Source organism: Mytilus californianus, unplaced genomic scaffold, assembly GCF_021869535.1.
Source record: "Mytilus californianus isolate M0D057914Y unplaced genomic scaffold, xbMytCali1.0.p SCAF_17, whole genome shotgun sequence".
Lineage (NCBI taxonomy): Eukaryota > Metazoa > Mollusca > Bivalvia > Mytilida > Mytilidae > Mytilus > Mytilus californianus.
In genome coordinates, this window is record NW_026262659.1 from 5032325 (window position 1) to 5048765 (window position 16441).

At 31.4% G+C, this 16441-nt stretch overlaps 1 protein-coding gene across 9 annotated transcripts in view; it reads left to right on the forward strand.

The window, feature by feature from the left end:
- Positions 1-16441, forward strand: part of LOC127726277 (serine/threonine-protein kinase Nek1-like) — a 100482-nt gene that overhangs the window by 10377 nt on the left and 73664 nt on the right. For 5 of the 9 annotated variants that reach the window (XM_052233587.1, XM_052233586.1, XM_052233584.1 and 2 more), the window contains exons 8-21: positions 980-1066; positions 1635-1689; positions 2482-2525; positions 3148-3228; positions 4313-4388; positions 4951-5110; positions 5536-5644; positions 6507-6564; positions 6786-6851; positions 8292-8336; positions 8744-8812; positions 13902-13958; positions 14808-14913; positions 16164-16281. In XM_052233587.1, coding sequence (XP_052089547.1) covers positions 980-1066; positions 1635-1689; positions 2482-2525; positions 3148-3228; positions 4313-4388; positions 4951-5110; positions 5536-5644; positions 6507-6564; positions 6786-6851; positions 8292-8336; positions 8744-8812; positions 13902-13958; positions 14808-14913; positions 16164-16281 — 1131 coding nt within the window. The remainder of the gene's footprint in view (positions 1-979; positions 1067-1634; positions 1690-2481; positions 2526-3147; positions 3229-4312; positions 4389-4950; positions 5111-5535; positions 5645-6506; positions 6565-6785; positions 6852-8291; positions 8337-8743; positions 8813-13901; positions 13959-14807; positions 14914-16163; positions 16282-16441) is intronic. The other 4 variants (XM_052233590.1, XM_052233592.1, XM_052233585.1 and 1 more) reach the window with 3 other exon arrangements.

A 16441-nucleotide genomic window follows, 5' to 3' on the forward strand; every position in this document is an offset into this window, starting at 1 on the left:
AAATGCCATCTTTAATGACCTGACAACAGTGTCGTTACTATATCCCTTATGAATAAGTCTGTTTAAAGGTTTGGTTAGCTTTTGAGGTGAATGATGACTTTTTGTGTGCTTTGTATAGAATATTACCATAAAAGATGGGATGTGAAATACCCGAACGTATAAGGTGTCTGCACATTGATTTTTATTTACGATTGATATCCTTGTACCGATGATAAAATTTAGTAAATGTTTTGACTAGTTTGTGATATCGAAAACCCTGGTGTAGTAATTTGTCAGTAATACAGAGATTTCTTTCGTTAAAATCAAATACGTTGCTACATGCACGAGCGAATCGAACAAGTTGAGATATATAAACACCATAAGATGATGAAAAGGGAACGTCACCATCTAAAAATGGATAATTAACAATAGGAAATGAAAAATCATCTCTTTTATCGTAAATTTTGGTATAAAGTCTTTTTGTCTACCATGCCATGTGAAAACATTTCTAGTTCTCAGATTCTGTTCTTCAGCAGTAAATATGCTGCTTGGTTGGTTGATTAGTTGATTGTTGCTTTTAATGCCACTTTGCTAGCTTGAACTTTTAGCTGAGGAAAACTTGTATTAAATATGTTTTTATAATTTTTATTGCTGTCAGAATGGTGAATGAGTGATAACAAATGTTATATACAATACTTATTACCACAAAATTCAGATCATGTTCGAATAAGGGTGGCGTCACTTTTACTGTTCTTGAGTTATGTCCCTTTATAGCTTTATATGCAAGCGGGAGCACCATCTGTGTCCCATGGACACATTCTCCATTTATTTATAGTATAGTTTAGAAACGTTTATCTTAAAGAAAACGAAATCAAATTTTAGATATCTCTTTGTTTCAGAAGTAAAAGCAAAATGGCTGAATGGAGACATGTATTTTTTTATGTAAAACCTTGCATTGTACATAATGCAGCTTATGTGACTTATTTTGTTATATTTGTAGCACTGTAGAATTAGCAAGGACATGTATAGGAACACCATATTATCTTTCTCCTGAAATTTGCGAAAACAGGCCATACAATAATAAAAGGTGAGATTCTTAATGGCAGATTATTGTCCTGAATACTTGCCACTGGACCTTATGCAAATAAACAATCAATTGTGCATCAGATTGAATTGTTATTTAATTTGTACATCTATTGATTGAATCTTAAACATCTGATGATAGCCAGAATCTTACAGAATTTTCTTGTCCCATGAAAAAATCTAGAATTAAACAAAAACAAGATTTCCTTGAAATGCACATAGTATTAGTGGAGTAAACTGTATTCCTTGTTGGTGTTGATGTATCATCAATCATACAAAACTAAGAAAATATGTGATGAATGTTATTGAGACAAAAATCTTGTGATACTAGATAATAATCAATTTGTCAAATGAGCAACCCTTTTAATGCTATTCTTGATCTTGAAGGTTACTGGTTTTTTGGTAATAATTATAAAGGTAGACATGTGCAAATGTTTACAAGCTTTCAATATAGTCAGTGTTAGATAGAAAACATTTGAACATTTAAAAAAAAAATTTTGCTGAACCGACAGCTCTGATAAGGTTGACTATTGTTGAAATGTTTATTTTATGTTTTTTGATTGTTTTTGTAGTGATGTGTGGTCCCTTGGTTGTGTTTTATATGAAATAGCAACGTTAAAGCATGCAGTGAGTATCTGTTATGTTATTATAGGTATTATCATCAGCAAGACCTCCTTTCCACCCCCTTATTGTATTCTATCAATATAGGGAGGTTAAACAGTGTTCAGAAAACTTATTTCCGTTAATGTTATTTCAGAAAAAGACGGAAGATAGTATTTGATTTATAAGTGAATACAGCATTAAATTTGCATCACTAAAATCAATATAAAATAATTAAAATTGAAAAAAAAATTGATTTTAATCTGATATCAAGGATTCTTATTTGTATCAATATAACTATTTGATTAATAATTCATGATTTGATTTTTTTATTGATAATTTATCATATTTTTTTAAATGAATTTAAAAATGTTGATTGGAATCTTCAATGTCAAATACATCATTGAATTAATTCAAGTAATAAAAATGTCATGTGCATTCGAAAGAGTCCGGAAAAATTATTCATGGACAAGTTGGTCTATGGCTTATAAGTATACAAGGTGCAATGATTGTCTTTTCTCAATGGATTAAAATTTCATAATTTATTATGTTTAGTATACTAATACTGGTTTACGTCTGTCTGTTCTTCCTTCCATCCATCCCATACTATTTTGGTCACATTTTTCTACCAAGTAACTTACAAATCAGAGCTTCCTGAAACTTGGCATGAAGCTTCATGTGAGCTTGCTTTACTGTGTGATCCATTTTCAGATTAATGACTCATCAACTTCCTGTTTATATGGAATATCATAGCATGATTATAGCAGGGGTCTCATTATTGAGAAAAGCTCACATTTTAATTTGTTTTTACTTTTTCAGTTTGAAGCTGGAAATATGAAAAATCTCGTATTGAAAATTATAAGGTAAGTATGACTGGTTGTTACTGGAAAAGAAAAATACACAGTTCAAAAGCTTAAGTAAAGTTGCTAGATAAATCTATTATATTGAAATATAGGAATAAAAAACTATCATCTATATCCAAATGGAACTTATTGATAATATTTTGAATGTTTCATCTCTTATATGAAAATTTATTGGCATTAGTATTGAAAAATATTTGTATTGTCCAATGAGAATTTATTTTACAAAAACTGTTTTAAAATTTTTTATCTATAGAGCCGATATATATATTATTTGAGAGAATAGTATTCAAAGATTTTGTGAAACTATTAGTATGAAATATAATGAAAACTAAATACTATACTGTAAATCAACAAATTTTTCAAGTGATTTAATTACATTTTAGCAAAAAAAAATCAACAATTGTCATGCTTGAATCTTATCTATATATGAATACATAAAGAATGTTAGAAAATAGTGAAAATGAATCACTGTGAAGTTGGCTAGAAAGGTCAGCCATATCTAAACATGGAGCAAAGTGTCCACAAAAATCTATATACATTTCTAGTAGATAAATGTTGATAAACAGATAAAGTTGATGAACAAGATATTAACAAACTATATTTTTTACTATTTCTTTTGTAGAGGTTCATATCCACCCATATCACCAAAGTACAGCTATGATTTACGAGGGTTGATAGCTAAACTATTTAAAAGAACACCAAAGTATGAATTGTATAATAGATAAGACTAAAAGTTATAGATGCAGATATTAATGCATGGTGTGGTTGATGAAAACTTGTTTGCAATTTGAGAATTTATATTTCATTATTTAATATAGAAATATCTGTTCATGTCCAAAATGAAACATAAGATATAGGTACATTGTCCAGGAACATCACATCTGTTTTAAAATACATTTCCTTATAAACACTGTTTTTATCTTGCAATTTCATATTAATACTTAAAAATTGTTTGGTTTTATAATTCTGACATGAACTGTGGTGTAAACAGTGATTTTGATTTCACAGTTTGCTAATAATAGAAGCAGTATACCAGAAGAAAATATTATTTAAGTTTATATGTGCACCTTTATTGTGATGCTTCGATGGAAGTTGCAAGATGTATAGTTATTTTATACATATATAAAATATTGCACTTTTATGGAATAACTAATATAAGTAAATGGTGATGTGGGACTTTTTGTGTGGTTAACATCAATGACACAGTAACATAACATAACATATCTACAAGTTGACACACACAGTCTTCAACAATATACATGTTATATGTCAAGCTTTTATGTTTTTATATCATACTTTATAACATAAAATAAATTGAAAAAAAGTTGGAGACAATCTTTTAGTATTGTGTTACATATATGCCTATTTTCATAAATAAAACTATTAGGGAACCAAAATAAAAACCAACTTTTCTTCACATAATTTATGTTATAATTGACTTATTTGATTTATGGAATAACTAATATAAGTAAATGGTGATGTGGGACTTTTTGTGTGGTTAACATCAATGACACAGTAACATAACATAACATATCTACAAGTTGATACACACAGTCTTCAACAATAGACATGTTATATGTCAAGCTTTTATGTTTTTATATCATACCTTATAACATAAAATAAATTGAAAAAAAGTTGGAGACAATCTTTTAGTATTGTGTTACATATATGCCTATTTTCATAAATAAAACTATTAGGAAACCAAAATAAAAACCAACTTTTCTTCACATAATTTATGTTATAATTGACTTATTTGATATTTATTTCTATTATTTTCCATTCCAAAGAGACAGACCATCAGTAAATTCTGTATTAAAGATGCCATTTGTTCAAAGAAGAGTGCCGAAATTCTTAACTGATGAAGTAAGTATTACTTGTAATTATGTTAAATGCAATGAATGAAATAATAAAAAATGTCATCATTTGCAACTTTTGATCTGTCACAAATTATAGTCACACTTAGTAGCATTACATTATTCTTTCATTTAAAGTTTATTATCATATTTGATTTAAATATAAGATTTTCAATTCCACAACTTACTGTCATTAGATAGTTCTGAATATTCATGACATGTTTGCAATTGGACAGTGAGTAAACAAAACTGTGATATGGATTTTTTTAGGCACAGATTTAAAGGATAAAATAAATCAAATAAGCTGAGGCTGCACTTTCTCTTTAGGCCTTAAACTAGTTGCATGCAGTTGAAATTAAAAGTGAATTTTTCTAAGCAACTTTGTGATGATCTCCATTTATTGTTAACTTCAGTTGAATAGTAATTAAAGAAATATTCACAATACTGTTGCAGAACTGATAAGAACATTGTGGATTTCAAAACATGCGCAGTACAACACAATTACAATGTGGGTCTTTGACAATCATACCCATTTCCTTATTTTAATTTTACTTGTTAATTTCATTTTATAGCAAATAGCAGATGAATTCAGTCATACAATCATGCATGGTCACAAACTGGGCCACAACAAAGTCAGAGCTGCTCCCAGCCCTAGTCCTGCCTCCAGACCTCCATCAGCAAACAGACCTCCATCAGCAAACAGACCTCCATCAGCCAACAGACCACCATCAGGTAAATAATCAAACACCTTCAGTTTAGGTAGATAATAAGCCATAGTCCTACTGTCAAACCTCCATCATCCAACAGACCCTCGTCAGGTGAAGAAAAGCATTAAAACGATGAATTCCTTTTAAGAGGTTGATTTGAAATCAATATTAAATCTTCAAGCAAAACATTTTGGTGATAAAGGATGCAACAGAAAGCTAGCTGTGAATAGACTGCTTATTTACCCAGTGCCATATTTCCAAAAGACCATATGTGTACCTACAGATGTCTGTTTTGGTTTAAATTTGTTGTTTGGTTGCTGTATCATTGATGCATCCCAATGTCACCTTTTATTCATACTAATATATTTTTATATTTATTGCATTACATAAGACAAGAATCTTTTTTTTTTTAATATATTTAGTTTATAGTATGTTTTTCTGTTTTTACAGCTGGTGTTAAACGACCTCTTCCTGCTAGACCTACCCCGGCTGCTGCTCCTAAGAAATACAATCCAGCTAATGTATATGGTGCTCCAATAGCTAGGAAATCTAATGAAAGGTTTATTATAATACTTCAAGAATTAGTTGGATGCAAAGCCATTACAATTAAATTTAGCTCATACAGCAACAGATGTGTACTGAAAAAAATGACAAACTAGACTAAGGCCAATTTAGATCTTGATTGTAGACACCTTTCCATTGTTGAAGACTGTATGTTAACATGTCTTTGATTATTTGTGTTGTTGGCATGCTGTCTCATTGATATATACCCCACATTTCTTTTATTCATATTTATGGTGCTTTTTAACATTTTCATTGGTGCTGACATAAGGGTATTTACATTGGACTTCTCAAGTCATACGAGCGCTTCGCTGCATGATATTTTTCACATCTATCTTGATTTATTGGATGATTTTGGAATGTAAACAATGGCTGAATTTGTTTTTATTCAATGCCAAAGTCAGGGTAATTTCATTAAAGGAAGTTTGCTGTTGAGTTTTAAAATAACAATGGGTCTAAAGAGTTTTTATTTATTGAAAGACATTTGTTACAGATGTAATATTAAGCCAGAAAAATATGATTTCACTGTGAAAGTATTTTTATAAAAAAAAAAAAAAAAGAGATTTAACAAGATTTTGTTGGGATGTAGTGAAATCATGAAATGAAAATTTGGGATAACCTGGATGATAAAAATTAATTTGAAGTTGTCAAGAATTTTTATTAGTATGTGTATTGAATAAATCAACAATATGTATCAAATATTTTTATTAGCATTAAATCCAATACACATGTGCATATATCCTACATATATCATTTGGCCCAATGCATGGAAATGTTAGCAATGGTCTTATAACTCTCCAAAAAAAATTTGAGATGGTCAATGATAAATATATTAATATCATGCTTTGTTTTGATGATAGATCACAAGACAGGAGAAGACCTGGAAGTGGGAGTGGTCAAAGGCCTCAAAACAGTCAGGTAACAATGATTTTACGCTATACATCAATGTCAATGAAATTCTTTTAGTCACAGAAATATAAGTGAAGCTAAAAATGGTAGAACAGTAGACTCCACCTAATCAAATATTGACTGAAAGAATATATTTATAGTAATATTGTTTCAAAACATCAAACACTTTCCTGTATGTTTAATGTAAATTTTATCGTGTATATGAAAACTGGAACATTTTTTTTCAATAGGACCTGCTTAAGAAGAAAAATGAATTTATAGAAAAAGAAAAGAGAAGAAGGGACGAAATACAAAAGGTTTGAATTATATTTTTATATGTTGTTTTTTATGCTCCCTCTGTATTAAGTGTTACCTTTGACCATCCTTCCGTCCGTCCACCCTTCGGTCCGTCCCATTTTCGTTTTCGCACACTAGCTTGAGGTTTCTTCATCCAAATTTTATGAAACTCATTAACAATGCTAAGAACTAAAACAATCAGACAGAGTTCAAATTTGGGCAGTGAGTCACTTACCGTTCTAGAGTGATACCCCTTTATAACTTGGAAAATTTCCAATTTTTTTGTTTCCACACTCTAAATTTTTCATCATCCAAATTTTATGAAACTCATACACAATGCTTAGAACCAAAACTTGCAGTCAGAGTTCAATTTTGGCAGTGAATCACTTATCATTCTAAAGTTATGCCCCTTTATAACTTGAAAAATTTCAAATGTTTTAGTTTCCGCACCTTTACATAGGTTTGACTCATCCAAATTTTATAAAACTCATACACAATGCTAAGAACCACAACACACAGACGGAGTTTAAATTTTGGCAGTATGTCATTTACTGTTCTAGAGTTATTAGATATAAGAAGATGTGGTATGAGTGCCAATGAGACAACTCTCCATCCAAGTCAATTTATAAAAGTGAACCATTATAGGTCAAAGTACGGTCTTCAACACGGATCCTTGGCTCACACCGCACAGCAAGCTATAAAGGGCCCCAAAAATGACTAGTGTAAAACCATTCAAATGGGAAAACCAATGGTCTAATCTATATAAAAAACGAGAAACGAAAAACACTTATGAACCACATCAACAAACGACAACTACAGAACATCAGATTCCTGACTTAGGACAGGTGCAAACAATTGCAGCGGGTTTAAACGTTTTAATGGTACCAAACCTTCACCCTTATCTAAAACAATAGTGTAACATCACAACATGCCCCTTTTTAACATGAAAAATTACAAAGCTTGAGCGAGGGCATTTGTGTCCTCAGACACATTCTTCTTTTATTTTAATAAACATTTGACAATAGGGAATCAGTTCTCAGTATTTTAGATTGTACTACATCTTTACATTTTTTAAAAGTAACTTCAAATGAATATTCTGAAATATCATATTCATCTGGTAGAAATGAAGTTCACAGTGAAACGATCTCTCATACCTATTATTTTGACTTCCTTGTTATTCATTGGAATAACTTTCCTGTTCTATACTGTTAACACTGTAACAGAATGCTAAAATGTTTCTTATCTTTTTCTAATTTGTGGTTTGGTTTTTAATAACTTTTGATAAATATGACCAATCACAACACATTAGTTGTATGATTTTTTTATTGTACTTTTAATCAATTGATTCAATCTTTTTCATCCCAAACTTCACTTGAAAACAATTTTAAGATTTGGTCTAAAATTTGAAACAGATGTCAAAAATATAATTAAACTATTGCAAGTAATTTTATTTTGTATAGGCAGCTATAGAGAAGAAACACAAGGACCTTATGGAGAAACAGAAGGTATTCTACTAGAATCATTCAAATATACTTATATTTATTAAAATAGAAAATGTGGGGTAAACATCAGTGAGACAGCAACCAAACAACACAAACCAAAAAAATCTTTATAGGATATTTCTAGATAACTCAACCTCATGGCCTGTTTGTTTAATCATAAAAAGTACAGCTTATTTAAAAAAGTACAATTTTCTTGCAGAATATATATATATATCATGTTCAGCAGGGGTAACAAATTTTCACTAGTCATAGAAACTTCTTCCCTAGACTAATATTTTGTGAATACCCCTCCTGAATATGATATTTCTGTTTCATTATACTTGAGAAATTAATTCAATTACATTGGTCATCAATATTGAAATCTGTGTGATACAGTAGTTAGAACTTTATTTACATTGTTATATAAACAGGCAAACAGAATGAACAAAGCTCGGGAGGAAGGATGGAAACAGGTTCTAGGATATTCTGATGATAGTGAGGTATTTATTTCTGTTTTGATAAACAGGTGACTGTTAATTGAAATTCAGCTGCAGTAATGTTAAATCCTCACTGTTGGTACAATCATATATTATAATACAGAATGCTCTAGTAAGGAAATTGTTTGTACAGTGTATTTAAACCAGTTATTAGTCCCCTACTGACAAAGTCGAAGGGGACTTTAGGTTTGCACTCCGTCCGTCTGTCTGTTTGTCCATCTGTCAGTCCGGCAAATCAGTTTTCCAGATTTTTTTTTTTCATGCTTGAAGATATTGATTTGAAATTTGGTTTATTGATTTATCATGACAAGTTACAGGTCAAGTTCAATTTTCACGATTTTAGCTTTTCTCTTTGTTCAGTTAAAGCCCTTTCCCTAGAATTAAATTTTTGATGAAATACTTATTAATTAGTAAATTTCTGTTCAAAGGGAAATAACTCATTTTTTAAAAGATTTTTAAAAGACAAAATGACATTTTAGATTTTATGCCACCGCCGTAGCGGTGGGAACATTAAGTTTTACCCTTGTCCGTCTGTATGTACGTACGTCCGTCCGTACGTCCCAAAATTGGTTTCCGTTCTCTAACTTGAGTTTGCCTCAACCAAATGTTATGAAACTTATACACAATGCTTATTACCACAAAACACAGATCAAGTTTGAATTTTGGTGGCATCACTTTAACCGTTCTAGAGTGATGCCCCTTTATAAATGGAAAAATTGCAAAATATTTAGTTTCCGTTCTCTAACTTAAGTTTGCCTCAACCAATTGTTATGAAACTTATACACAATGCTTATTATCACAAAACACAGATCGAGTATGAATTTTGGTGGCGTCACTTTAACCGTTCTAGAGTTATGCCCCTTTATAAATGGAAAAATTGCAAAATATTTAGTTTCCGTTCTCTAACTTAAGTTTGCCTCAACCAAATGTTATGAAACTTATACACAATGCTTATTACCACAAAACACAGATCAAGTTTGAATTTTAGTGGCGTCACTTCAACCGTTCTAGAGTTATGCCCCTTTATAAATGGAAAAATTGCAAAATTTTTATTTTCTTCTAAATATCAAGTAATTTTTAGCTCACCTGACCTGAAAGGTCAAGTGAGCTTTTCTCATCACTTTGCGTCCGTCGTCCGTCGTCCTGCGTCCGTCGTCCGTCGTCCGTCGTCCGTAAACTTTTACAAAAATCTTCTCCTCTGAAACTACTGGGCCAAATTTAACCAAACTTGGCCACAATCATCATTGGGGTATCTAGTTTTAAAAATGTGTGGCGTGACCCGGTCAACCAACCAAGATGGCCGCCACGGCTAAAAATAGAACATAGGGGTAAAATGCAGTTTTTAGCTTATAACTCAAAAACCAAAGCATTAAGAGCAAATCTGACATGGGGTAAAATTGTTCATCAGGTCAAGATCTATCTGCCCTGAAATTTTCAGATGAATCGGACAACCCGTTATTGGGTTGCTGCCCCTGAATTGGTAATTTTAAGGAAATTTTGCTGTTTTTGGTTATTATCTTGAATATTATTATAGATAGAGATAAACTGTAAACAGCAATAATGTTCAGCAAAGTAAGATTTACAAATAAGTCAATATAACCGAAATGGTCAGTTGACCCCTTTAGGAGTAATTGCCCTTTATAGTCAATTTTTAACCATTTTTCGTAAATCTTAGTAATCTTTTACAAAAATCTTCTCCTCTGAAACAACTGGGCCAAATTAAACCAAACTTGGCCACAATCATCATTGGGGTATCTAGTTTAAAAAATGTGTGGCGTGACCCGGCCAACCAACCAAGATGGCCGCCACCGCTAAAAATAAAACATAGGGGTAAAATGCAGTTTTTGGCTTATAACTCAAAAACCAAAGCATTTAGAGCAAATCTGACAGAAGTAAAATTGTTTATCAGGTCAAGATCTATCTGCCCTGAAATTTTCAGATGAATCGAACAACCTGTTGTTGGGTTGCTGCCCCTGAATTGGTAATTTTAAGGAAATTTTGCTGTTTTTGGTTATTATCTTGAATATTATTATAGATAGAGATAAACTGTAAACAGCAATAATGTTCAGCAAAGTAAGATTAACAAATAAGTCAACATGACTGAAATTGTCAGTTGACCCCTTTAGGAGTTATTGCCCTTTATAGTCAATTTTTAACAATTTTTCGTAAATCTTAGTAATCTTTTACAAAAATCTTCTCCTCTGAAACTCCGTGGCAAAATTAAACCAAACTTGGCCACAATCATCATTTGGTTATCTAGTTTTAAAAATGTGTGGCGTGACCTGGTCAACCAACCAAGATGGCCGCCACGGCTAAAAATAGAACATAGGGGTAAAATTCAGTTTTTGGCTTTTAACTCAAAAACCAAAGCATTTAAAGCAAATCTGACATGAAGTAAAATTGTTTATCAGGTCAAGATCTATCTGCCCTGAAATTTTCAGATGAATCGGACAACCCGTTATTGGGTTGCTGCCCCTGAATTGGTAATTTTAAGGAAATTTTGCTGTTTTTGGTTATTATCTTGAATATTATTATAGATAGAGATAAACTGTAAACAGCAATAATGTTCAGCAAAGTAAGATTTACAAATAAGTCAATATAACCGAAATGGTCAGTTGACCCCTTTAGGAGTAATTGCCCTTTATAGTCAATTTTTAACCATTTTTCGTAAATCTTAGTAATCTTTTACAAAAATCTTCTCCTCTGAAACAACTGGGCCAAATTAAACCAAACTTGGCCACAATCATCATTTGGTTATCTAGTTTTGAAAATGTGTGGCGTGACCTGGTCAACCAACCAAGATGGCCGCCACGGCTAAAAATAGAACATAGGGGTAAAATTCAGTTTTTGGCTTTTAACTCAAAAACCAAAGCATTTAAAGCAAATCTGACATGAAGTAAAATTGTTTATCAGGTCAAGATCTATCTGCCCTGAAATTTTCAGATGAATCGGACAACCCGTTGTTGGGTTGCTGCCCCTGAATTGGTAATTTTAAGGTGATTTTGCTGTTTTTGGTTATTATCTTGAATATTATTATAGATAGAAATAAACTGTAAAAAACAATAAATGTCGGCAAAGTAAGATCTACAAATAAGTCAACATGACCGAAATTGTCAGTTGACCCCTTTAGGAGTTATTGCCCTTTATAGTCAATTTTTAACCATTTTTTCGTAAATCTTAGTAATCTTTTACAAAAATCTTCTCCTCTGAAACTACTGGGCCAAGTTAATTATAGATAGAGATAATTGTAAGCAGGAAAAATGTTCAGTAAATTAAGATGTACAAACACATCACCATCACCAAAACACAATTTTGTCATGAATCCATCTGCGTCCTTTGTTTAATATTCACATAGACCAAGGTGAGCGACACAGGCTCTTTAGAGCCTCTAGTTAAAATTGGAGTTATCTTCCTTTGTCCATGATTATAGTTGAATCAACTACAATCAATGTTTTATCCAATGCAATGTCTAATTTTGACTTCCACTGATAAAACACAGATCAAGTTGAATTTGGGTAGTGTCACTTTAACCATTATTGAGTTATGCCCCTTTATAAATGGAAAGATTGCAAAATTTTTAGTTTCCATTCTGTAACTTAAGTTTGCCCCAACCAAACATTATGAAACCTATACACAATATTCATTACCACAAAACTAAGATCAAGTACAATTTTTTTGTTTCCGTTTTCTAACTTTAGTTTGCCTCAACCAAATGTTATGAAACTTATACACAATGCTTATTACTACATAATACAGATTAAGTACGAAATTTGGTGGCGACACTTTTACCATTCTTGAGTTATGTCCATTTATAAACATAAAAATTGCTGAATTTTTCATTTAGGTTCTCTAACTTTAGTTTGTTTCAACCAAATGTTATAAAACTTATACACAACCGTTCTAGAGTTATGCGTGTTTACAAATAGAAAGATTGCTGAATTTTTAGTTTCTGTTCTCTTCTTAAGTTAGCCTCAACCAAATGTTATGAGACTTACACACAATGCTTATTACCACAAAACTCAGATCAAGTTCAAATTTGGGTAGCGTCACTTTTACCATTCTTCAGTTATGTCCCTTTATAACTATATGATATGCAAGGGGGGCATCATCTGTGTCCACATGTGGACACTATCCACATTTATTTTCCTTTTCTTTGGTAAATTGTTTGAAGAATTTAGTGGTAGGTTTGTTTGTCATTCTTGAAGATATTAATTTGATAATTAGTATATAGTTTTATCATGACAAGTTACAGATCAAGTTGGAATTTTGTTCCAGTCTGATAATTTTGTGCAGAGTTATGGTCTTTGGACATAGAAAATTCACTTAAATAATCAGTTTTCAACAGTTTTTTTCGTCATGCTTGAAGATTTTGACTTGATATTTTTATGTAGTTTACACCATGACAAGTTATAGATCAAGTTAGAATTTCGTTCCATTACAATGAATTTGTAACCGGTAGCGGACTATGTATTGCCATGCAATACTCACAGAATGCTTGTTGACAATACATTCTAGTTGAATTATTGCCTTTAATATGCTGATTTACCAAAATCATTGATATGTTGGGACATTATCTCTGACAATTTAGTTGTTTTGTCTGTGCAATTTTTCAAGAGTTACTCCAATTAAACAGCACAGCATTATTAAGAAGGTCATTTCCAGTGAACATTTTGATCAACGGCTTTCATTATTGTTATATTGATAGTCATCATAAAATGATAAAATAAATAGATATATGATATGGACTAATCAGTGTGTAAATCTGACTAACATTTGATGTTGAATGCTACAGTTGGGACAGCTTTTAATTTTGAAAAATAATACTCTTGAAAATAAGCAAACTGGTAGCTTTTCTGATACTAAAAATATCCTAGTATGAAAATGTTGAAAATTAGATGTAACAGTATCATAGACATTTTAATGCCAAAAATTGCCATAAGAAAATTTTCTGCACCTTTCATCAAATTGCTATGAGAAAGTTTTTGTTTACTAGCCATGCAACACTCTCATAGATCGCCAAAATTCTTAAATACCTGATTGTACATTTAATTGTCTTGACAGTAATTGGATTATTATTTTGTTATTATTTCAGAATAGCAAAGGCAGCAGTGAAGGAAATCAGGGGCAGATTAAATGGCCAGCACAAAAGGTAAAAGATGTTTTTTATTATATACTTAGTAGTAAATACAAGTATATTGTATTTGTAATACAGTTAATGACAATTATGCTGTATTAGCCATCCGTGATGATATCGATATCAGTCATGGCTTCAAAGGTTTTATCAAACCCTAATCTATATGACCTCATGTAATTGATATCACTCACGGTTACAACATTTGTGTACAAAGGCTTTATCAAACTCCTAATGCATCATGTCATATCTTGTGAAAAACATCTAAATTAGTTGTACTTGAGGTATAGATATAGTGCTGTTAATTTATATTCTTCAACATACGTATGTCAAAGATTTAGGGAAATTGAATTTTAAAAGTTTTGGACTCATTACATTGTAGTATATATAGGGTTAGAATTAACCTGTAAATTTCCCTATATGTTCTTACAAAATTTTTTTCAAATAATTATTGTAAATTTATTCTTATTAAAATTTATTGAAAATGTTACAATTTAATTAATATAATTGTTTATGTTTTTGTTCTATAATTTATCATTGAAAATAAGCACATGTTAAAAAATACCCTTGTAAAACAGTTAACACATACTTCATATTTCAACATCATTATATTACGTAATATTAGGACATCAAAATAGAATCTTGGGTTTTAAATTTTTATTATCATATTTTCTTTACTCTATGAAAATCAAATTTAGCATTAGCTACTTTTCTGAAAAGTTTTATAGATATACTTACATTTAGTAGTGAAACAGATGTGCCATTTTATTAAGAAATATAGTGTATATCAATAACATCCTTAGAAAAATGTACTTTTAAATTAAAATGTTAGTTGATGAAAAATTCTATTGAATATTGTTTTTTCAGCAGGCAGCACAGAACAATCAACCTAATAATAGAGGTGATTATGCTGATTATCATGCTTACCTAGATAAATTAGACAGAGACAGAAATAACAGACAAAATGCTCCAGGTATTTAGATATACCTTCAGATTTAAGTGTTGTATATCCCACTGAGCCTTTCACAATCTATTTCTTGAACCTAGTTTATAGTCAGCAAGCTCTACATTTTCTGATTTAATGGAAGCCTCAGTTAGTTGGGAGGTTTGGATAGCTATAAAACCAGGTTTTACTGACCATTCTCTTTGGAAAATGCCTGTACCAAGTCAGGAATATGCAGGAGGGATTGTGCCTGATATTCATATGATGAAGACATAATCTTTCAATCAGTTTAATTGAGGTCTGGAGCTGGCATGTCAGTAACTGCTAGTAGTCTGTTGTTATTTATGTATTATTGTCATTTTGTTTATTTCCTTTTGTTTCCTATTCTGACATCGGACTCGGACTTCTCATATACTGAGTTTTACTGTGCATACTGTTGTGTGTTTGTTTTTTCTACATTGGCTAGAGGTATAGGGGGAGGGTTGAGATCTCAAAAAACATGTTTAACCCAGCCGCATTTTTGCACCTGTCCCAAGTCAGGAGCCTCTGGCCTTTGTTAGTCTTGTATCATTTTGAATTTTAGTTTCCTGTGTATAATTTGGAGTTTAGTATGACGTCCATTATCACTGAACTAGTATACATATTTGTTTAGGGGCCAGCTGAAGGACGCCTCCGGGTGCGGGAGTTTCTCGCTGCATTGAAGACCCATTGGTGTCCTTCGGCTGTTGTCTGCTCTGTGGTCGGGTTGTTGTCTCTTTGACACGCTCCCCATTTCCATTCTCAATTTTATTTTAGTTGTTTTCCATTCATTTCATTAGTTCATAAAGTCAAACGTTTGATTTTATCAGTTTTTATGGTCTTCATCTTTTTGGATTTACCTTGGAGTGGGTATTTTTGTTATACTTTTTCACTGAAATTCATTAATGACATTATAACATTTTTATTTGTGAGTACAAATTTTCATGGATTTCTTGCATATTGATTTCATTGTTCAATAAAATACACATACAAAACTGCAAAATTAATTATCCCAGAAAACACAATTTTTCCTCAACAAAAATCGCTTCCAATGAAAGTTCATAGATCAACAATTTTCAAGGCACAGATTATTTTTACATTTGCTTGATACCACAACATTTAACATTCAGAGAAACAGTATACAAATATATCTACAAAAATATTGTGTGGTGTTAGTACTTGCTTATTATAGCTAATTCTGTATAAAATTGAGATCTTAAACTCTCTGATTTTTTTTACAATGTTAAAATTATTGACAACAGGTGGAGGTGCATACATGGCAGCACCTAGACAACAACAGGCCGTACCTAAATGGAACCGTGCTGGGGAGGGACCAAGGGTTCCTGCTGCCACACCCATACAACAGGCAGAAGAAAATAGGTTTGTAATTTATTGATTGATTTTAGTATTTGATAGTAGATAGAATTAAAAGTAAAATAAAACCAAAACAATATCCTGGTTTCACTTATTCATTATGGGGAGAGCCATTTACAATAAAAAGCACAAAACTATGAAGAAATCATGTACTGTCCAACCATTA